The sequence below is a fragment of the Adelges cooleyi genome, unplaced genomic scaffold, assembly GCF_023614345.1.
Source record: "Adelges cooleyi isolate 19-005CV unplaced genomic scaffold, UGA_ACOO_1.1 ACOO_flye_CR_arks_rails_tigmint_CR_PRNA_30, whole genome shotgun sequence".
NCBI classification, from domain to species: Eukaryota; Metazoa; Arthropoda; class Insecta; order Hemiptera; family Adelgidae; genus Adelges; species Adelges cooleyi.
Window position 1 is genome coordinate 11561176 of NW_026095971.1, and position 22880 is coordinate 11584055.

Genomic DNA, 22880 nt, shown 5'->3' on the forward strand with positions numbered 1-22880 from the left:
TTTTATTTTTATCATAACACTAAAATGAATAAGTTAAAAGTGAAAATAAAATTTAAAAAACTATCTTCTAGTAAATTGAAATTCGTTTTTTGTACCACACTTAAAAATAACTTATTTAAAAAATTAGATGTTTTTAACTTTTCTTTACATACAAAAAAATTGTTTTTTTTTAATTTGATAACGTCAATGTGTCAAAGATAATTAGTTGACAGTGTTAATTGAACCACTAGTCTTATCTGAAACAAAATTGTCATTTATACGTTAAAAAGAAAACAAATATTGAACATATAGTCACACAAATTAATAAAAGTATTAGCTATTAAAATATCTTGGTAATACAGTGCAATGGAGCTTATATTCAACATCGCTGGACTCGCTTCAACTTTTCTTTGCAATCTAAATATTATATTGCTGTCTTATTTTAGCTCCCCAACTTCAATTTATTCTACTGACTACTTGCCACATCTCCAATTATTCTTCTATTAACATTTATGACTAGATACGTTAGTATCACACTCAGTAACTATTTACCACTTGCTCTCCTTAAACTCTAGCTCTATTGCGTCTTATTTGAATTGTCATAAATAAAATAATAGTTATACTTATTTTTACCTAAAACACATGGGTCGTATCCGACTTGCCTATTTAAGCTTTTGTGTTTCATCCAGAATCGTCATTTAATTTTAAATCAGTCAACTTTTTGATACATTTTGTTCGTTTAAAATACTTGTCAAGGGTCGATTTTTTGGTATTATCTGTTGCCAACGGTACTACTGATTTTTTGTCGACATCAGAAGGAAATGCAAGCTGATTGGATAGTGTAGTTGTTGAATTTTCGAAAATAGTCTTATGTTCAGAAGTTTCGGTTGTTCCAACTGAATGGTCATCAAACATTGTCTGGTGCAAATCACTTTTATTCAATCGCTTAAGATTGACATTCTGGCAGTCAGAAATTATTCGACAAGCCGGTGTCGAAAAAGATACGTTGGGCGATTTTACATTTAACTTAAGTCCTGTCCCCAAACGTTTAAACGGTCTGCTCCGAGATCTTACACAAGATTGTGAGCTGTTTTCAGTAACTCTCGTTAACAAACTATAAGGCACTGTGAGAGGAGCTGTTTTGCGCTCGTCATACTTGGAAGTACTAGGCGAATGTTTTAATGAACAACCATAAAATTCTACCGCTTCTAAATTAGCATTAATACGTTGAGACAAACTTCTAGTAGACGTAGTCGGTAAAGGCTGAGAAAACTTATCTGTTTCTTTTCTTTTCTTACAATTCAATTGTGAAAATGTTGTCGAAACAATGTCTGATATTTTTCGCTTATATAATTCGTTTCTTAAAGAATTTGACATCCTGCAAAAAAAAATAATTATGGACTAACATAAAAACTAATAAAAATAAATACTGCTAACAGGGTATCCTACAAGTATAAGACAAATTAATTAACTCTTATTCTAGTGAATATTTTTTATATATTTTTTTAAAATTAAGTTATACTCATTTGCGCTATAAGCACGTTTTTATTACTCTTACTATTTTACTTTTTTTTAAAAAAATTGTATTACTTTAGTTTTATTAAATTTAAGATAGCTATTTTATTAAGAATAATTTGCTGAAAATTTTGACTGGTCTACAACCAGATTTGGATAATTACTTTTTAAGTTACTAAAGGTTAAAGATTAGGTTAAATCCTATATTTTAGGAATACTTATTTATTTTTAATAAATATGCATAATTAACGTACGACGTACATCATACAATTTTCAGAAATGTGTTAACTTAAAAATATATTTTTTGAAATTACTATTAATAAATGCATATTCTGAACAAACTACTGCGTTACGTTAACTAGTTAGGTTAGGTCATAGGTAATACCAAAAATTTATCTAGTAAATTGCAAAAGACACGCTAACAAAACAACATAGGTGAATTAGATTCGTCTATAAGAATTGTACTGATACTACCGCAATACTAACATATTATTTTGTTTATTTTAGCAATTAAGTAATGTAATTAACTAGATTTATACATAACACGTTTATGTCAATTATTGCATGCATTTTACGATGTGAAGTAGGTAGCCAATTAATTTGTAATATAGACATAGAATACCTACCTTAATGGTTGTAAAAAAAAGTTGTCTTTTGATAATCTCGTTTCGCCAACTTTTTTATTCATTAGATTGTAAATAACATTTTTTAAATATAGTTCTTTCGGTATTTTAGTTTCTAACGGTGTAACGGGTTGCCTGAACAAATTAAATACTTATTAAATACAATTTTAAATGTAAATTTTATTCATCTTTACATTTTCAGTACATCGTTTTGCTCCTTGTGGTACACATCGTATTCAACTATTTCAAATAAATAAAAAAAAATTAATCAATAGTTAAAAAAAAGAATTATAAAAATCGTTTAATATCTGGTATTTATATTGTAAGAACCTTGTAATTCATGAGGTACTGAGATGTGTTTATTTAAAGAATCGTCGTTGAACTCTGGTTTTGGTTTTTCGGTATTGCAAAAAATATTTGTAGAACCTTTTTAAAACCAAAAACAAAGTTTGTTCTTATTTAACTATTTTTTACAATACATATATATTTAAAATTCATTATAAAAGACTCCCTGAAGATTTCTCAAAATAATGATCATTTAGAACTCTACTCTCTAGTGTAAAGTTTAGACAGGTACAATAGATGCATGAGTAATCGCCCACAGGACTGTCAATATTTTGTGCCACCTCACCAATCGATTGCTTCTAAGTATTCTGACCGAGGAGGCCAGATTTTATGTAATTAGTAGGCCTAATTGTATAATCGCCCGGGCTTATATTTTATCTCAGTCTACCCCTGTTAATGTAGGTTCGAATTATAACAAGAACACACAACAAATATTTTTAATTATTAAACTCCCGGTATAATATACAGCATACTTAGTACTGCAAATAGAAGCACCTTAAAAGTATTAATGACCTAAGAAAAAAACGGAATATCAAATAAACTAGATTTTGCGAAATTGCTATTCTTCCCATATTTTTTTATTCAAGTCTTCCTAAAAATAGAAAACATTTTTCACGCCTCTCATGCATACTAAAAATTAAATAGGTTAAAAATTATTTAAAATTTAACACTTTATTATTTTTTATATTTAAATTTTGTTCTCGACCACGAAAAAAGTTTTATTATAAGTTGACATACAATGCCTCCCTTTGTTAAGTTAAGTTTAGGAACCCCTGCGTCAAAATATAATATTCTATTTCCAAATTTGTTTATCGAGTATTTAAAATATTAATAATAGGCTGCACAAAATTGTATTAGTTCCATAACCCGTGTTTGGACCAATCACAGTGCTTAAATAAGGGTGTCAGGAATCAATAGTTTTCTGTTACCCAGCATAAATAAACTATTGCTTGTCAATATTATAGAGTAAGTAGTAACTCATTGGTAGATTTTTCGGAGACGTGTAAATTGGCGCCATTGTAGACCGTTGTCACTTAAATTTTCTTCAAAAAGCCCGCCTTGCGCGGATTAATTTTACAAAGGCTATAATAAGAAACCACATTTTTACATAATATAGACAACAACATTGTCTGTGTACTACCATCGCCCTTTTTTTAATATTTCAACCAGTTAATGAATAATTAATTAATTAAGAAAGGACTTTTTGACTTTTTAAAAAATGATATAGCGTTGGTTGTATTAGGTATATCGAAAAAATACAGATGATGGAACACAGATCATTTTGTCATAAATAATATGTATGAATTTATTTCCTTAACTTTATATGAAGCCTGAGAAAAATTAATTCACGCAGAGCAGTTTTGAAGGGAAAAAATTGTAATTTATCCTATAGAAATGACTGTGATAGTCTGACAAAAAAAATGGCTATCAACAAAGTATCCTCATTACTGTATTAATAAGCATGCATTATAGTTCAAACTCTAAATTAAGATTTTTCGAAAAATTGCCTATACTTTACTCCTTAGAAATGGCCAGTGTGGCGTCTTTTTAAGCACTGTCAGCGCCCGAGGTCCAATAACTAAACACACTAATGTGTTCTACAACGCCCACACCTCCGAAAAGACGTCAAGTGAACTACCCATATTTAATATTTTGTACAATATTAAAAACGATTATTAATTATAATCGTTGAGACAACTTTTTTTTTTATGAAAAACATAATTAAAAGACCATACTTCAACTGCAATACATAATAAACTTTTTTTTAAACAACAAGTTCATAAATGTATAATATCTTGAAAAGTATTATATACATACCTATTAATTATTATTACCTACCATTATTAATTTTTTCTGGTTTATTTAAATCAATAGATAATTTGCACAACGTGTTGCTTATTTGAGGATTTTGTTCTATTTCAGTTTTATCTGTGCTTTTCGTAAATGAAAATGGATTTAAATTCAATTTATTGGATGGTGTGATACTATAAAAATATTTAAATCACTATATTAAGTACCCTTCTATTATGTGTATAACACTTAAATATATAACTCACTATCTATTCGAATCGGTGTCCAAGCTCTCATTTAGTTCCTGCGAGAAGTTTTCAAGCGTCGAATACTTTGTTTCATAATTTACAATATTTTCTTGAGTATTATTTCGTCGACAGTTAATTCTACAACCGTTGAAAATAAATCAATAACACGAAAAATATTGTACCAAATCGCTTGTACTATAAAAACAACTTTTAATTCATGGAGCGCATTAACTGAAAATATTGCCTCCCCTCCGCCCCTATTTTCGAATACGCTCTAATTCTAGATGCCGAAATTAATTCAAAATGTTTTAAAAAATCGAATATATAAGAGCGATTTAAAGGTTTTAATGTTTATACATAGACCATAGACACGCCATGCGTTTAAATGAAACAAAATCATAACAATTTTTTAAAAACATAGGTAGGCAATTAAATAAAAAATTACTTTACAGCAAATAACAAAAGTTATACTAATCCGGCATTGGTTATGCATTTTAAATACTTGAGAAATATAGTATTGTTTTTTTATAACCAGTTCTGATAATAACTAGTACCATAAATTAGATAAATCATATTTGTTTTTCCGAACAATTTTTGTAGGTCATTTAAATTTATAAAAAAAAGTATAAGTAAAAGTATAAAAAGAATACTTACACAGGATCAAAGGTGGCACGCTTTATATTATTTTCATTGGAAAAATGTTGGATTTTATCTAAAATTTGAATTTTATCGTTGTAAATACTAAATACACGTATGTCTAAAGAAAATGTTAAATTTTAATTTGATTATATACCCGAGTACATTTTTTCGTTACTAGCATTACTTTGGTCGTCTACGCCCAAGAATAAATAATCCAAAGGGTCATCTTTGAAAAACCTAAAATGCATTTGATTTCTACATGACTACATGTAATTAGTAATATGTTACCAATATACATTCTTAAAATGTATTAGTGCGGTTGAAAAAGTTTGATTATCGAGTACAAATTATGTACGAATAACGTTTCTTACTCATCTAAGTTATTATCTTGAACCAATCCACCAGTATCACTTGAATAAATTTTATGTGTTAAGGCTATATGATAAAAATATAACTAAATTAGTAAAAAGTAAAATGTTTATATTTTAATATAGTTACCTTTTTTAAGAGTGAAAAAAGACTGCTCGTTTCTAACATTATCTTTATTGTTATTTTCTACTTTCCACTTGGCAGATTTTTCTTCGTTATCTTTAAGAGCAACATTGAAATTCACTAATGAATACTTTATTTTTTGTTCGTCTAAACCATTTTTTGTATTTTGATTATCGATTTCTTCGTTTACAAGTTGAGAATTATCATTTTCAGAACTTAAAGGTATTATCCGTTCGTTAATGATATTTTCTTTGCTATTTTTTCTCTTATTTGATTTTTCGGTCTACAATATAAATTAACAAAAAATGTACAGAAATAGAAAATTTATCACTATATCTTACTCACTATATCTGATGACGGAAGTACAGCGATAAAAACATTTTCGCCACTTATTGTCTCTTTAGTATGCTCGCTGGTATTCATAATGGGTAATATTACTTCAATATCATTTCCAACTACAATAGTCATTAAATATGTTATTAAATTACAAAATAGATATACGATAATTGAATTTCTGACAAATAATAAAAATAAAAGCTAAAACAGTTATATTCTGTCATACATCACATTTTTCAATTTTTCATTCATATACAGGTGATCATTTTATCGTTAACCACTCAATATCTCATAGGGTTCAATAAGAAATTTAATTTTTTTTTCATAGTGTTTTTTCACAATGGTAACGTATTTATTTTATTAACTTTATATTAAGAATATTTTACTAAAAATGTTGACTAGGTACCTCTAGTCGATAACCAGTTTTAAACAACTATTTTTAAAGTTATAAGAGTTTAAAAGTTAGGACGGCAGGGGAAGTACGCGCAGATTAAAATAATAATACACTCCACCTTTCCTTCTACCCTAAATTTAAAACTTCAATAACTTCAAAAATAATTATCCAAAATTGGTTTTCGACCAGTCATCATTTTAAGTACGTTGTTCTCAATTTAAAAAGTTAATGAAATGTATGCGTTACCATTTAAGTTTCAAAAGTTGATATAAAAATAATTAGTTTGGGAGCGGGTAGTAGGAACATAAAAATTTTTGGAATTTTAGATCACAATATATTAAACACTGAAAAAAATCAGTTATTAATTAAACTTTATGTAAATGTATATATTCAAATTTCTGTAGTAGCAAAGATGAGTGTAGCGGAGATGAGAATTCTAAGATGGATGAGTGGGGAGTCTAGGAGTTGCATCAAGGAAAATGAAAGAGAATAGGTTGAGACGGTTCAGTCATGTTATGAGAAGAGATGAGGCAAAGACTGTGAGAGGTGTTAATAACACCTGGTTGTTATAAATGTATCTTTATAACACCGTGTTATAAAGATGAATGTATGGGGAAGAGATGAAGAGGAAGACCGAAGATATGAGGATAGCTAGGGTAGTTGCACGAGATATAGAAGATCGAGCTCTATGAAGGTGTTGGACTAGGGTGGCCGAACCCATTTAGTTAGGAGTGTAAAGACAAAGAATATAGATATATTCAAATGTATAACACAATTAATATATGATTATATTAAGGACTTTACCCCATTTTTCACTTATAACACAAGCAGCAATAGAGTAATTTAAATTTCCCATACATATATTTGAAATGTTCAGTGATATTGAAGTGCGTATAGTCTTGTAGCCATTTAAAAAATCTTCATTTCTAAGAAAAAAGGCAATTATTTTAACAAATAATATTTAAATAATACTTTACAGGCCGCATCTAAAAGTCATGTAAATGGTGTATGGATTGCATTCAGTTAGATATAAAAAAATAATATTCTTATAAGTTTTTTTAGTAAATTATTTATTTTTTAGACCGTCAGTATAATTTGTACTCAACAAGTACAGACGAAAAATTGTACGAAGCAATGAGGCTCCACATTCTCCATAAATGATAAATTGATAGATTAGGTATATTATTATACAAGTATAGTCATACTGAATACAATCTATACAGACATAATAAAACACAATACCTTCTACAAAACAAAACAATACTGATTTGTTAACTAACCGTAAATAAAGGATTTTTAAGAGGCAATTTTTTGAATCGCCAACTAATACAGTAACTGCATGGCGAGATTTTTTATCTACATCTTCAGAATTTATAAGAGTGATCTCTAAATTCACGCAGATTGAACTTTTATTGTACGATAACCTTATTTTATACCTTGGAATCTGTCTAAAAAATTCTTGAATACGATTACCAAATGGAGGTTTGCGTCCTAAAATCTGAATTTAAATTGTTATATTATATTATATTTTACTGATATATATTTATTTATTTAGTTAATAATTTAGAATACATTCAAAACAATAAATATAATAAATATCTCAATTAGTGGCTGATATGATTTTATAAACAATTATAGTCTTAAGTCTTAACGTTCAACAATCAATCTTCTTCTCCTTCGTCTTCGGCCACCCTTGTCCTAAACCTTCGCTAGACACGATATCCCACATGATACATGATGAACCTACGCATACACCAAAAGTCCTCATATTTTTCACAATCACATCGAACCACTTTTTTCGATAATCAATATTATACTTAATAAAAAACATATCTAATTCAATTTGATGGTAGGGGTTGTTATATGATGAACACGTCATCAATATACGAGATATTAAAACAAAAATACGGGCAGTGCTTCCGGCTACTCGAGACTGATGACTAAACAGTTAAATCAAAATAAAATAATACATTTCTATGCTTTTTGGTCAGTCGACTTCAACGCACCAAGTGTCATCAGTCAAGAGTATTCGGTTGTCGCGTCTGTCTTCCCAGGTTTAAGTTCAAGAGTTCGTTTATTCAACACCTTGTACTTATTCTTTTCCACACAAACTTTCAACTAAACTATACTTATAGTGTATTCATCAGTGTCTATAGACTCTCTCTCTTTTTGTCTTGCGACAGGGTTTTTTTTATAAAATACTTATATTTTTTTGTAAATCCTACTCCTAGTTTCTATAGCCTAACCGTATTAAAACAAAAGTTTAATTTAATTAATTTTTTATAAGAATAATTTTATACCATAAAAATAATGAGCGCGTGTTTGTGCAGTTAAAATAATATTTTATTATATGTATACTTTATGATATTTAAGTACCGGGAACGTCTGTTTAATTTAAAATTAAAATATTTCTTAAATGAACATATCATTCCTCATTTGTGTAGGGTTTTAACCTATGGATCAACAGTCAAGGATAGTAAAATATTGTTTGAAGGACATGACTATGTTATACCATAATCACACCTTTTACAGCTATTAACCATTTGAAAAAATAGTAATTTTAATGACACCATATACATACATATGTATAAATACAAAAATTAATATTGCATACATGAAAGTTGTACTCACACGTTCTATACTTCTAGGGTCTGCGCTTAATATAGATTGTACAGAAGTTATTTCATTTTGAACTAAATATTCTGAATAAATAGGACCAATTCCATGCATTTGCATAGCAACGTAGTTTGAGTTTTCCCACAATTTTGCAACTAAACATTTAACTAAAATACAAGCAGCTCGAGCGCTTATAAAACTAGTGTGCCTACATTCGATTTCTTTTATTGCTAAAATAAAAATTTAAAAAACCGTTTAATATAATTACAACAGTTCAAACTTTTTACTGCTTTTCACTAAAAACATGCTGGTCTATTTTTTTAGAATGTATAATATTGAATGAAGTACATTTGTCAGTTTTCTATACTGAATCTATTTATATACAGCACAGCGCCTGTGCTTTGGTTTGGTGTGTATACACGCCCACAATATTAGAGAATTAATCGTAGGTACCGAAAATTACCTTTAGCCAAGCGGATGGAAATTAGAAATATTTGATTAACATCTTGAATCAATGATATATTGGTAAGATTCAAAGTGCCCAAAGTTGCTTGTAGAAGACTTAACAAATCAAACAAAACTTCATTATTTTTTTACCAACAACGTATTTCTTTGAAAAGTTTTGGTTAACTTAATTTCATTTACCAATTAATTTTATTCTCTCTACTCTTAATGCTTCCTTCAATTGGAAATCGAATTCTATTGGCATCATGGTTTTTGTTTTTATTCAACATATTCAACGTTTCTTTATCTGCATTCCTTAGTTTAATACTTTCGAATTCTTTAGTATTGATTAATATTTTAATCAAATCACACAAATCTTCATTTCCCTTTAACTATAAAGATTATTTATGGCCAAAATAAGCAATATACCTAATGCAGTACAGATTACTACTGTAGTATTAAATTGTATTATTTAATACTATTTATTACTCAATAACCTTTGTGTTATTTTCAGTTGTATTGCTACAATATGCAACGTAGTTTTTATAATAACTTACAGACATAAAAGACTTCATTGTTTCGCAACTTATCATATACTTGGCCATTATTTCACCTTCTTGTTTCAAACCTATGTTCAGCCCATCACAAAAATGTATTAGTCCATAGTTGGATAACTTCTTCAAAGCCGTTAAACATAAATCTAAACATAATCAATTAGTTAATTAATAGAATTAATTTAATAATAATTAACTCGTGTCATTTGGAAATTTTATTAAAAACTTACCATGTAGTTGATTTTCTACTTCTTGAATTTTGAGATTACTCGCCATCGAGTAGCTTTGCGGCGACCGACAAGCACGTATATATAAGAATGTCGATCGCATCCAACCCTTAGCGACTGATATATCGTTTATTGTTCCGAAAGATATTTCTACATTTAAATACTCTTCGAGACGTTCATGTAGGTGGCTTTCCACTACCTGGGTGCCATTTACCAACTTGTCATACTTCTCCTGTAACACACCATTAATTGTAATTTAATTTGTTTTTAAGAAAAGTTTGAACTATGTTTCTAACTTATACTTATGAGCATTCAAGAAGCGGTCGGTTATTAACACTTAAACGGAATTGTAGTTCGCGAGCGTAGCGATCAGTTTTATTACAGTTACTTAAGTTTACTTAAGTTACAATTTACTTAAGTTCGCTCAGATCGGAGTACCACCACTGGGTGTCTTCTCCAATCAAGCAATCAAGTCAAATTATATTTGTCTACTTCATCACTTACGCTTATTGTACATAAAAATTGTATAGATTGTGTAATATAAATAATAATAAAAACATTTTAAAAAAAAGTTTGGTCAGAATTTTTCTCTCTTTAAAAAACTGAAATAACACCACTTCTTGTTATAAATTAACTGTAATAGTTGTTGACCAAATCATTTGAAATACAATATAATATGTGTCAACTTATTCCAAAAAAAAGAAGTGGGTTATACCCATTGACATTAACTCATCTTAAAATGTAAATATAATTCAACCTATATTTTCAATAGTGTTATTGAAAATAAATATTTTATTATTTTATTTCTTTACTATTTATAACTACAAGTGTTGCTTAAGTTTTTTCTAGATTATACAAAGCACTAATATAAATATTATAATTAGTATCATTTAATAACAGAATAGTTCTAAAACGAACAAGACTGAACAAAGATGCAATGAGAATGAAAGTACAACTAGTAAACAAGGTAGCTAACATTTTTCTCAGGCTGCTAGGCACGTTTTTTTTATTACGTTGGTTGATCTCTGATCCGTTTCGACATCATACATTCTGGACTATCGTTTAAATTTCAATTATTTAAATATACTACGTTATATTGTGCATAGGTTTGTTAATTTAAAATACTCTATAATAGACGTAACCCATTGCTAAAAAAAATGTAATATGTTTTATATTATATTTTATATGAATACTGAACAGTACAGGGAATGAGAAAATAACTCATTCCTCATTTTTTATTTTTAACTGTTATATTATAGTGATTTTCAACAGAAAATACTAAAGTTTGCTAATATACCAAATAAACTTAAAAAAAATAAAGTTATAAAAATAGGAATAAAATCTGTGCCATTCATCTTATGGTGTTTACAATAATTTAGCTTCTGTTAAAAAATTAAAAATTTTGGAAGGTGTACATTCAATAAATAACCTACATAATATCGCCGCCCTGGTAGAACAATGACCTAACTGCAAAATTTGGTAAAATGGGCTAAATGCTTCAATGTGTTTAGATAAAGCATAAGGTAGAAAAACGACGTAACCGTAGTTTTAATAATTACCCAAGGCCCAATTTTACAATTAATTGTGCATTCATGAATTATTAACACTTTAGTGAAAATAATTTGGTTTTTTCGTTTTTCTGTAAAATTTAAATTTTTGCAGTTGAGTTATTGTTCTACCGGGGCGGCAATATGTAGTCTTCATATTATAAAGCCTATACATAAATATAAAAGCTAAAACATATTTTATACGAATTGAAAACAATTCGAACAATCGACCTGTTTAACAATAAAACGAATAATTAAAATAATAATAATATTAGACGAGTTATTGTTATCATATATCAATAATTTCCTACTAAACCTATCTTCTTACTTATCTAATATTGCTACTAAAAACTCTTAGTACCCATAAGATTCAAATGTATTACTTAATTGTGCGTTTATATCTAAGTATCTTTGTTGTGATTTATGGTGTGTGTTGCATTTGTAAGATTGCGCCTAAGTGTGATATCTATTACACAATACACGGTTTAAAGATAATGTGACGGTTAAAGAAACGTGATTTTTATACATATACACTTAAATGTTTTTTTTTCCAATCCCCATTTTTACGCAATTATTTTCAATATAAAATAGCGATTACCTCTTCTTTTTACTTCTTAACTGCCGCCGGGCTACTCGGCGACTCATATGATGCGTTTTAGCAAATAACGATACAAAACCACTGAAATAGTTTCTCAATAATAAAATAAAAATATCGTCATAAAAACACACGGAGTATGTGTTAAAATTGGATTTAAAAATAGCTTATTATAATTTCCAAATTCTTGCGTATCTTCTTTTTCTGATATTAAAATTTTGAATCGATAAATAAAAAAGATGACATTATTTATATAACAGTTACACCTAGTATAGTGATTAACCAGTGAATCAATCTTCATAACTTGTAGTACTAGATAATTATATTGATGTTTTTAAATATGCGGTACTTGCCAACGTTGTTTTACTTAAACGTTAGCCTCAATGGCGCCCGACCTATATTTTCTAATATCGCATACAAACTTCACAAAGAACAACTTACCACTCACTCCAATTTTATATATTCATACACCATAAGATTAAAATAAATTTTCCACCGTTAGTTTTACATTTTTATTTGCTCAGGGTTTTTAATTAAAAATTACTCATAATTTTAAACCCATGAATTTCCGTTTTTACCACCTATTTTTTTGTACAATTTAAAAAAAATTGCATATAACAAAGTTATTGCATTTGAAATAAATAAGTTATTGTCCATAAGTCATAACTTAAAATTTAAGTCAGATTGACAAATAAAAATGTTTATAACTCAATGGGGGTGATTAACTACAACAATATCCTCAGCAAAATGTATAAAACTTAATTTATGATAATTTCAGTTTCAGAAGCTATTATCATTTGGCGATCCAATATTTCAGGTATAATGGCACTTATATTATTAGCAATTTTTTTGTGTTTAAAAATACACTTTTAAGGGGGGGAATACGGTTTACAAAGCTATAAAAATTAACATTAAACATTTTATTTTTGACTTTTTTTAAACAGAATTAAAAATTTAGAAACTGTAATGAAGGTAAGTAACTTCATTGCAACGCGTATTGGTAATTTAGATTTAATAATACATTACTATGTAAAAACTAAAATCCCAAAACTCTTCCAATGAATAAACGTCAATTGATCTTTATTCTCCAATCCCAGCCAACTTGGCTCACCAACCCTTATACAAAAATTGTATGCGTAACAATTTTGCTACACTGAACTATAGTTTAGGCGCCATTGACGACGGTTGTACTATTAAGGCGTATTCATCCATGCTTGTATACAAACGCAGCTAAGCAAAAGATTATATAAATATAAAATTAGTATGACATGATACAGTTTAGTTACACTGTACACATACCACCATAATATGAGTAATTGCGCGAATAATGGTGCTATGATTCATACGCTTATAAAACTTCACAATAAGACAATCGTAATACTCTCAAATGATACGTGATGTTAAAGCCCTGGAGGACTGGTTTTTTTTTATAAAGTGTATTGTTGACAGAAGTGTGCATTATCAATCTACTTTCACGTCAGTCCCAAGAAAGGTTTGCCATTCACAAAGGTCATGACATAACCTCTGTGGGATGTGTACCCTAGTGTGAATGTAGGCTATTGATACATTTCCTGTTTGTATCATAGACAATAACTATTCCGCTAATCGGTTTATACTGACTAAAGAGTACCTCGTAGGTATAAAATAATAATATAAAATATATAATATTATTATCAAAGCATTATAAATAATAACTCTTAAAATATGTTACATATTCAATAATTTTATGATAACAATAAATAATAATGAACATAGCTTGTCAAGATCATATTGCGTGAGCGAATAAATGAAAACACAACTTTTCAACACAATAAAAGAAAGTTTAATATAACGAATAAACTATACTTTCCAATTTTTCCAATTAAGGGAAATGTTTTTTTAATCACCTCGTGTAATAACTAAACTATTTAATATAAATTTAATTTAAGTTACAACTATAACAAATATGTACACTATGTTAACAATTAACATACAAATGTCCCGTTTCAGGTGCAATAACCACACGTAATCTTTCTTATCTCTAGTTAAGAGGCCGTCACCCACCCGTTATTTTCTTAAAAAAACCCCGCCTTGCGCGGATTAATTTTACGAAGGATATAATCAAAACTAAGAAACCAAATTTTTATATAATATAGACAACAACATTGTCTTTGTTCTACCATTGCCCTTTTTTAATATTTCAACCAGTTAATGAATAATTAATTAACTAAAAAAATACTTTTTTGACTATTTTAAAAATGATATAGGGTTGGTTGTATTAGGCAAATCGAAAAAATACGGATGGAACACAGATAATTTTGTCATAAATAATATGTATGAATTTCTTTCCTTAACTATATTATATGAAGCCTGAGAAAAATGAATTCACTCAAAGCAGTTTTGAAGGGAAAAAATTGAATGTGATAGTCTGACAAAAAAAATGGCTATCAACAAAGTATCCTCATTACTGTATTAATAAGTATGCATTATAGTTCAAACTCTAAATTAAGATTTTTCGAAAAATTGCCTATACTTTACTCCTTAAATAGCCGGTGTGGCGTCCTCTTAATAGTATTGTCATAGACTGTAATCACTTATTAGTTATTATATAATCCAAAATCGTGTTTGAAATTAATTGAAACCTTCCATGAGAATATTTTGCTGAAAAACAATGGAGCCTTGGCGGCTCATATTTTATTTACTTAGTTATAAATTATAATTCACATTTTTTTTATTGCCAGATATATTTGTCATGTCTCCCGGTATACTCGTTACTCATAGCAAGTACAGTTTTACCTCTACAGGTTTTGTGCTCCCTAATGGCTAATACAATGTATATAATCTACCTATACACATAGCCTGCAGGCTGCATGCACTAGACGTAATATGCAATAGCTATAAATGAATATACATTGTTTGCTTGGCATATATAACATAGACAATAGATCATTTTTCGTCTCTTTATCCTATTGCTAACTAGTCACAAAAGAGTAGAAAATAATGATCAATGAATCAGCAAACGTTCTATATTATATGTGTGTTTTGAATTTCAAAAGTACGTGATCTCATCTCTTAGCATGTTAATATTGATATAATAATATTTTAATATTTACATGATAAATAGGGTTTCTAATAATTATTGCATATTACACAACTGTAAGTTAACGATTATGGACCCGTTAAGATTATACTTGTATAGTCTTCGGTTACCGCATAATAAAATCGATGAGGTAGTACATATTTTATATATGACGAACTCTAATCCCTTCCGACAACTGTACAATTTGCAAAAAACACTATGTCCTCGCATGCCATTTTATATTAGAAAATACAGATAACAAGAACCAAAATATGTATGTTTTTTTTTCGCTGAAGCCAAACCGGATAACAAATTTAAATCGCCTCCAAAGTTGTAAAAATAGTTTCCAGGTATTTTCGACGTGTTAACTGTAGTCTGTACGTCAATAGACAGTAGTTATCTAAAATGTATTTTATAAATAATATTTTAACATTAAATTTTTTTTATAATTTGTTAAAAAAATTTAGGGGAGATAAAAACACCTAGTTAATAAATAAAAGTTTGAGTTAGATGACAGATTAGTCGAAAAAAAACTTAAAACATCTTAAGTTTTGTTCCAATAAAGGTGAATTATAATATGTAATTAAAAAAGTTTTATATAAATAGTTGGTGTATTAGATTGATTACATTGTACAACAAATATTCTTCTTTCTTCGGAATAAAAACAAAATATATATTAAACATTTGTTCGATTAATCCCAATCTGACCTAAACATTTTTCTAGCAAGTTTTAAATCATCACCGAAGTTTTACAAAAATGTCAAAAGCTTCGAAGGCCTACAATAAACATTATTTCTGAGACCAGTTATGAGTTTAGTATAGAAATAGAATAAAATAATATTTATTATGTATAATATTTTGTATTTCAAAATATTCAAAAGAAATAAACATAATTCGCAAATAATAAGAAAATAACATCTACGGATGTCTGATTAGCCAATTCAAAGACAAATATCACCTCTCATAAAAATTATAAAATGTTGTAGTGTAAATCTCTAAACCAATGTAATATTAAACTTGCGAATAGATCAATTTTATCGATTTCCTAAAGACATACTATTTTGAATATTAAAATTAAATAACCAAATAAACCTGTCCATAATTCGTAATTAATACATGTATGACAATGTTTATCTTATGAAACATAGAACTTAAAAGTATAGAAATTTAATTATTTAAAAAATTATCTATCGCATGCTAAAACAATAAGATGAAAGTATTATGTATACCCGCGTGCGTATGTACGTATACTGTATGAACGTTAGTTAACACTAATTATTAACTTTTTTTGAGTTTAACATATCTATATATGCTGGTATGTTGTGCTGTAATTTGTGTTCATACAAAAGTGTTCATCTATATTCTACCATATAACATTTACAATACCTGCAGAATACCCGACACCGGTCATCTTAAGAATAAAACGTATTATGTAAACAATGATACACATTTTGTATAAAACCCTTTATCCAACAAGTATTATCTGTGTAACGGCAGATGGCATATTAACTTGTATAGTTGCCCCTTAATACATTTATTTTAATACTGTATGAAGTAGTTAGTAGGGGATGTTAACACTGAAGTTGTAACACATAATATACTACAGGAATTCTTAGTAACCCTAGGAGTCCATGGACCACCGGTTAAGAAACCATGAATTATTCTACATAGTAGGAATGTTTTAATGATTGTAAGCACGCATATATTATAGAATTATTTACTATATTTTAGTAAACGATCAAAGGTGAAACCTAACACTATGAACAACTCCAAAACAACGCATAAATTATTTTCATCATAAGTCACTAAAACACATTACGTTAGGTTACCATTTTTAACCAATCTATCCACGGATTTAGCTAGTAGCCAGTAGGCGTACTATTTCTTAATACTTAATGAATTTTTAATAACTATACTAATAGTTATTAATAAAAAGAAATATGAGTAATTATATTATAGGGGTCAACAATATACGCATTTGTTCATATTTATCCGCATACAATTTTTAATAAATAGTCAAACAAAAATGCATATATTGTGCTTGACCGATAGGCGATAATGTACTGACAAGTGATTTTCTTATTATGGCTTATTATCAACCAGTACTTTTTATGGTGTACTGTATATCATTCAATCATTACTTTTATAATAATAATAATTTCTACAACATTACAATGTGTTAGCCTGCTACTTATTTCTTTTTTGATCATAAAAAATTATGATCAATTAAATTATTTTTTATAGTCAATAAACTAAACAGCATAACCACACCACAATTGTATTAAAATAAATTTACTAAAATTAAAAATAAATAAATAAAATGGTCACTAGAAGTCCTTTTGGGTAAAATTCGTCATGTTTTGCTATACTACTAAATAAAATATATATATATTTTTTTTTTGGTAATATAATTAAATGTGACAGGTATATGTAATTATTATTATTATTATTATTACTATTGAGAATGTGGCTCATACTTTATACCGACAGTTGCGTGTTGAGTTCAAAGGTTAACATTGCGTGTGGATTCAACAAAGCGAAGAAAGCATAACGTAATATCCCCCTACAAAAAAATATTCACTCATTTATTCTAGTACATGGACATAGTTAACGGATTAATGGTATACTCAACAATCAACAAATGTAACTGTAAGAAGTAAGCATATGTAATGAATTTAAACCTCATATTGCTTTTACCTAAGTTTGTTTGTTAAATTACCTTGATATTCAAAGAAACCCAAGTTAATAGTCTACTAATTATCTGTTATTAATTAAATGTTATATGTTATAACTTATGAACATATAAAAATTAATTTCTCAAATGTATTATCTGTACAGCCGTATATGGACATAACCTTAAATACTGTTTAAATTCATCTTAATCGTCCTTCTTTATCTACGATTATAAGGTTAATGCTACAATAATACCTTCTATTAAAAACACATACCTATCTTGAAAATTTACAGTGTATTGTAATTTAAATTTGTGATATGTTTGCAATTAATAGATACTAATTAAGATTGTAAAATAAAAATAAAGCTAATTACTACATTTGGGAATTTATCTTCCTATGTAATTAGAAAATTCAGAATAATTGTATTAATTAAAATTTCTTCAACATAAAATTATTAAGTGCTAGAGACTATACATAATTGAAAATTGTATGACAGCCGAACTACACAACTCAGACAAATTACTGGTAAAAACTAGTACAGAAAAATACACCATTATCATAATATTAACATTAATATACACGGACGACAAAAAAAAATAATTAAGTAAATTTTTAACTGACTATCACATCTTTAATTAATTTTGATTTTCTGAAAAACAGCCTGTTTTCATTCCTAGTACAGCTTTTCTAAAAAATTCAGTTAGAAAATATGTTTTAGCTTATTGAAAATACGATAACTAAAACTATGATTTCTCAAGAATTTTTGAACAAATATTTTAAAATCATTATTTAATTTTTTTTTTTTTAACTTGGTTTAACATAAGATATAATCTAAAAAAGCCTTCCGAAGGGGCTTAGTATAAGTGTTTGAAATGGTTAAGTGCAATTAAAATGTTTTTTAACTTAAAAATATTTCAAATTTTTCCAAACCATTTAAAATTCTTAAACTACTTAGTATGACAGTTTTATTTTTCAAAACGGTTTTTTGGTTTCATGTAAACGTAGTAAATGTGAATATCATATTTATATGAATAATATATTGTTTCGAAATGTTTACGGAATGCAACATTTTTGACAAACTGAAAATATAGATAGCTAAGTGTACAAACACTACAAGTTACAAAAGTTCTTACACTAAAACCCAGGTGTTAAAAAATATCGTTGAAGGAGAAACAACAGTAGTCAGTGACTTGTGTTTACCAACCTTATGAAGTAATGAATTTGAGAAACAACCTAAGTCAAGTAAATCAAAAATAAATACCACTTTGAAATGGACTGTACTTATTATTTTCCATAAGAAAACCTTACCTAAATTAAGGTTTAGGGTACTATAAAGAAAACAAACCGTTTTTCATAACTGTCTAGCAATTGATGTCATCCATGAAATTTTTACTCGTTTTTTAAAAATTTGGTATTTATGTCTAAAATTTAAATAACTATTCAACTATACTTCAATTAACAAATATATATGATGTATTAAAATATTAATATGAGTATATTCATCGTACTGTTAGATGATACAATAGGTACTTGATAGTTATAATAGTGTGTTGTCAAACACATATATAAGAATATTATCAATTTACTTATTTTATTTAAGTAGATATTTACAATATACTATCATAATACTAAAAACATTTAATACAATACATTATAGGTATTATTAAAGATCTTATAGTCACTTTCTATTTAAGGCGGAGCAAATTTGCTAGACTCCCCCGTTTAAAAGAATGGGAAATACAAAAAGGGAGAGGTTCATATTTAAAGGAGATGTAAGCCAATATGAAAATAATTATTACACTTTGAGTTACAAGTAAACGTCGTAAGTTATTTTATTATAGTTTACTTAAGTGCGATTTTATACGGGATTTAGAATTCAAAACTAATATTTTCTTTTAATAAACAGTTAATTTATACTTGAGTTGAGAATCAAATCAAAATTCAGAATAATAGCCAAAAATGTACGTACAAGGAAGAATTATTTATTTTTTATTATTTACCGTTGTAATTATGTGCCAAGGACGTCCACAAGGAGAACCCACAGTACAACCAACAGGAAAACCAGAACCTGTAAGTGTTTTAAGACATAAAAATAATAGTTTGGACGGAATATTTAACTAATGCCTAATATATAATAGTTAATATATATAATAATAGTTAATATAGATCACAATAATATAGATATTGACCACACTTTTCAAAAATGATAAAAGATAAGGACATAGGTCTACATTTAAAACATGATATTTGTAAGGAAAAAATTAGCGATTAGTAGCCATATTCTAATAATTAGAAACTTTTCAATTTATCAATAATATTACCAACGTACTTACGGCCACGAAAATAGTTTTTTCTATAGATTTGATTTTAGCTGTTTGGTCTAACTGCCAACATGAGTAAGCAAAACGGTTTTTACGAAAAATATTTGAAAACGTTATTATTAACGCTTAAAACTAAGATTGAACGAAAAATCGTTAACACTCAACCCTTTAAAGAATAATAACTATTTTTAAAGTACCTTCTAAAATACTACTTTAACTATAAAAATTGTACTTGATCTTTTATTTCCTTTTATAATACAATTTTTAGTAATGTGTCGTACAGTCAATACATTTAAAAAGCAAGATTTTGTTGTTTTAATTATACCTAGTATACCTAAAAATATTTACCACGCCTCAAGAAATTAAATTGTACCATCCCGCTTTACTGTTGTTAATTAAAATATACATTTTACTCCCGATATTATGATTCTATTGTTGTAAATACCTGTTTTCACGTTTTACACGTGTTGAAAAGGTGACAACATTTCGACTACTTCGGAATAATAATTGTCGGATTTTAATTCTGTAAAGAGATATGAAATCTTTGATTACTTTAATAGGTTATGTCAGAAACAAATTTTAAAATGTTTGCTTTTCTTATTTAAAACGTTTTTTTTAATATTAAACAAATTTCAAGTTTAATTTACTTAATTACAAGAAACTGCATTTTTTAAATAAAAATTGAATTCCTATATAATTTAGTAAAGTAGTCAAACAACTCGAATCTCTTTACAAAATTGAAATCGGATCATTCTAAGTAGGCGTAATTTTGTTAGGCTTTTAGGTCTAAAATAAATTAAAGTGACTTTTACTCATAAAAAAAATTATATAAATTAAAAATATTACCTATAAGCTTATACAAACAACTCGGAAAATTAATTTACATGGTCGAAATTTATTAGAACCATATTATTCATAAATAATTCCTATATAAAATTCCTTTAAGCCGCCCTTTTCCAACCCCCGTCTGTACATTGTTTACAATTATTTAGTCATTAAAATATTAATTATTAACGCGATTACTTCAATGAGAATTAGAGGATGGATGTGTGACGAGATAGTCCTAGTGGCCGACAACATCCAAAAAAGAAGAAAGGACTTTTATATAGCTATCATGTATTTTAAAATTAAAAATGAAGTAGATTCAATTCAAGGCTTTGAATGTACTTGTATATAATTAGATGAGGTAATACTTCCTATTAGTGTAGCAGTTTAGTACAGGCAATTTTAAAAAAATTCACAAAAACTTAATTCAAAATAAAAATTAAGGATAATAATTTTTTTATCAGACTATCATATCATGCCGTATATGTTTATTGATTTTTAATAATTTTTTTAAATAATTATTGGTCCGCTTGAACGAACTAATAACTTAAGTCTGAACTATATTGTCTTAAGTGATTGTAGAATTCTTCTTATGACACTTGAGAAACTTGATGCTACGTAAATGGTCGGTTTTTTTAAATGTTATCAAACTAAATTATACGGTGTATAACATTATTTTCTGTTTCCAAAATTTAAACAGTAATGTAAGAATACTTAAAAAAAAAAGTAGGATGATAAAAGAATAACTAGTTTTACACCTAATAATATCTACTATAATACAAATATTAGTAAGTTATATAATTATCCTAATGGCTAATCAGTTACCAATATTTTTTTTATTTTTTAGTATGAATACGAATATAAAGTTGACGATCAGCCCAGTGGAAATTATTACGGACAAAATGAAATTGGTAAAGATACAGGAAGAGTTGAAGGTTCATACTTTGTGCTATTACCTGATGGCAGACTTATGACTGTATCTTACTACGTTGACGGGGAAAGTGGTTTCGTGCCAAAAATCACCTTTCAAGACAATGCTAGTCCCTTTGAGAAAAGTGGAAGTACAGAATCAAATAAGATAAATATTAATTAATTCATTTTAATTAAAATGTATCTGTAAAACTTGTTAATATTTTAATTACAATTAAAACGGAAAAATTAAATATGTACGTACTATAATTTATGCAGAACGTCTGTTAAAAATATACTGTACATAATTAATTGTTTTAATAATATTATAAGAATTAAGTTATACTGTTTAAAAAATGTATCTAGTGCCTCAAAAGTATATACAATTTATTTACACCAAAAATATAAAATATAATTTTTTTTTTACACTTTTACGTCTGATACTCGCATTGGTCGGAGTTCAGGCGGTTTAAGATTTGGTATTTTTGGGCTTAGAGCTAGCTCTAATTAAACCGACCTAACGCTACCAATCAAGTTGAAGAGAAAGGGGCAGGTGGCCATTTCACCCCCAGACGGTTACCCGCCCGAAATAACAAGCCGCTATTGTAGTCTCACTTATCTCACTCCGCCACGCGCTTGTCCCACTAAAAATATAACATAATATACATTTTAAAAATAACGACCGATTTTGAAATATTATAGTGAACTTTAAAAACTATTTATTATTATTACATACAAATTTACGTT

At 27.7% G+C, this 22880-nt stretch overlaps 2 protein-coding genes across 2 annotated transcripts in view; one reads left to right on the forward strand and one right to left on the reverse strand.

Moving 5' to 3' along the window:
* Nucleotides 1-78: 78 nt before the first annotated feature.
* The window catches only part of LOC126838906 (probable ATP-dependent DNA helicase HFM1), a 30099-nt gene continuing 7297 nt past the window's right edge, over nt 79-22880 (reverse strand). Inside the window, exons 12-30 of the mRNA XM_050573685.1 lie at nt 10207-10435; nt 9980-10122; nt 9624-9814; nt 9442-9539; nt 8994-9208; nt 7643-7860; nt 7167-7288; nt 5978-6087; nt 5639-5915; nt 5512-5575; nt 5295-5377; nt 5156-5213; nt 4520-4639; nt 4302-4447; nt 2448-2543; nt 2312-2357; nt 2121-2252; nt 613-1357; nt 79-236 (exon numbers count right to left, since the gene is read on the reverse strand). Coding sequence (XP_050429642.1) covers nt 661-1357; nt 2121-2252; nt 2312-2357; nt 2448-2543; nt 4302-4447; nt 4520-4639; nt 5156-5213; nt 5295-5377; nt 5512-5575; nt 5639-5915; nt 5978-6087; nt 7167-7288; nt 7643-7860; nt 8994-9208; nt 9442-9539; nt 9624-9814; nt 9980-10122; nt 10207-10435 — 3045 coding nt within the window. The 3' untranslated portion in view covers nt 79-236; nt 613-660. The remainder of the gene's footprint in view (nt 237-612; nt 1358-2120; nt 2253-2311; nt 2358-2447; nt 2544-4301; nt 4448-4519; nt 4640-5155; nt 5214-5294; nt 5378-5511; nt 5576-5638; nt 5916-5977; nt 6088-7166; nt 7289-7642; nt 7861-8993; nt 9209-9441; nt 9540-9623; nt 9815-9979; nt 10123-10206; nt 10436-22880) is intronic.
* On the forward strand, nt 19853-22529 carry LOC126838907 (pro-resilin-like). The gene is made up of 2 exons (XM_050573686.1): nt 19853-20148; nt 22072-22529. The coding sequence occupies exons 1-2, from the start codon at nt 20038-20040 to the stop codon at nt 22315-22317; spliced, it is 357 nt and encodes a 118-aa protein (XP_050429643.1). The 5' UTR covers nt 19853-20037; the 3' UTR covers nt 22318-22529.

Coding starts and splice junctions, on each gene's coding strand:
- LOC126838907 (XM_050573686.1), top strand. CDS start 20,038: ATGTACGTACAAGGAAGAATTATTTATTTTTTATTATTTACCGTTGTA. Junction 20,149..22,071: donor CAACAGGAAAACCAGAACCT/GTAAGTGTTTTA, acceptor TTTATTTTTTAG/TATGAATACGAATATAAAGT.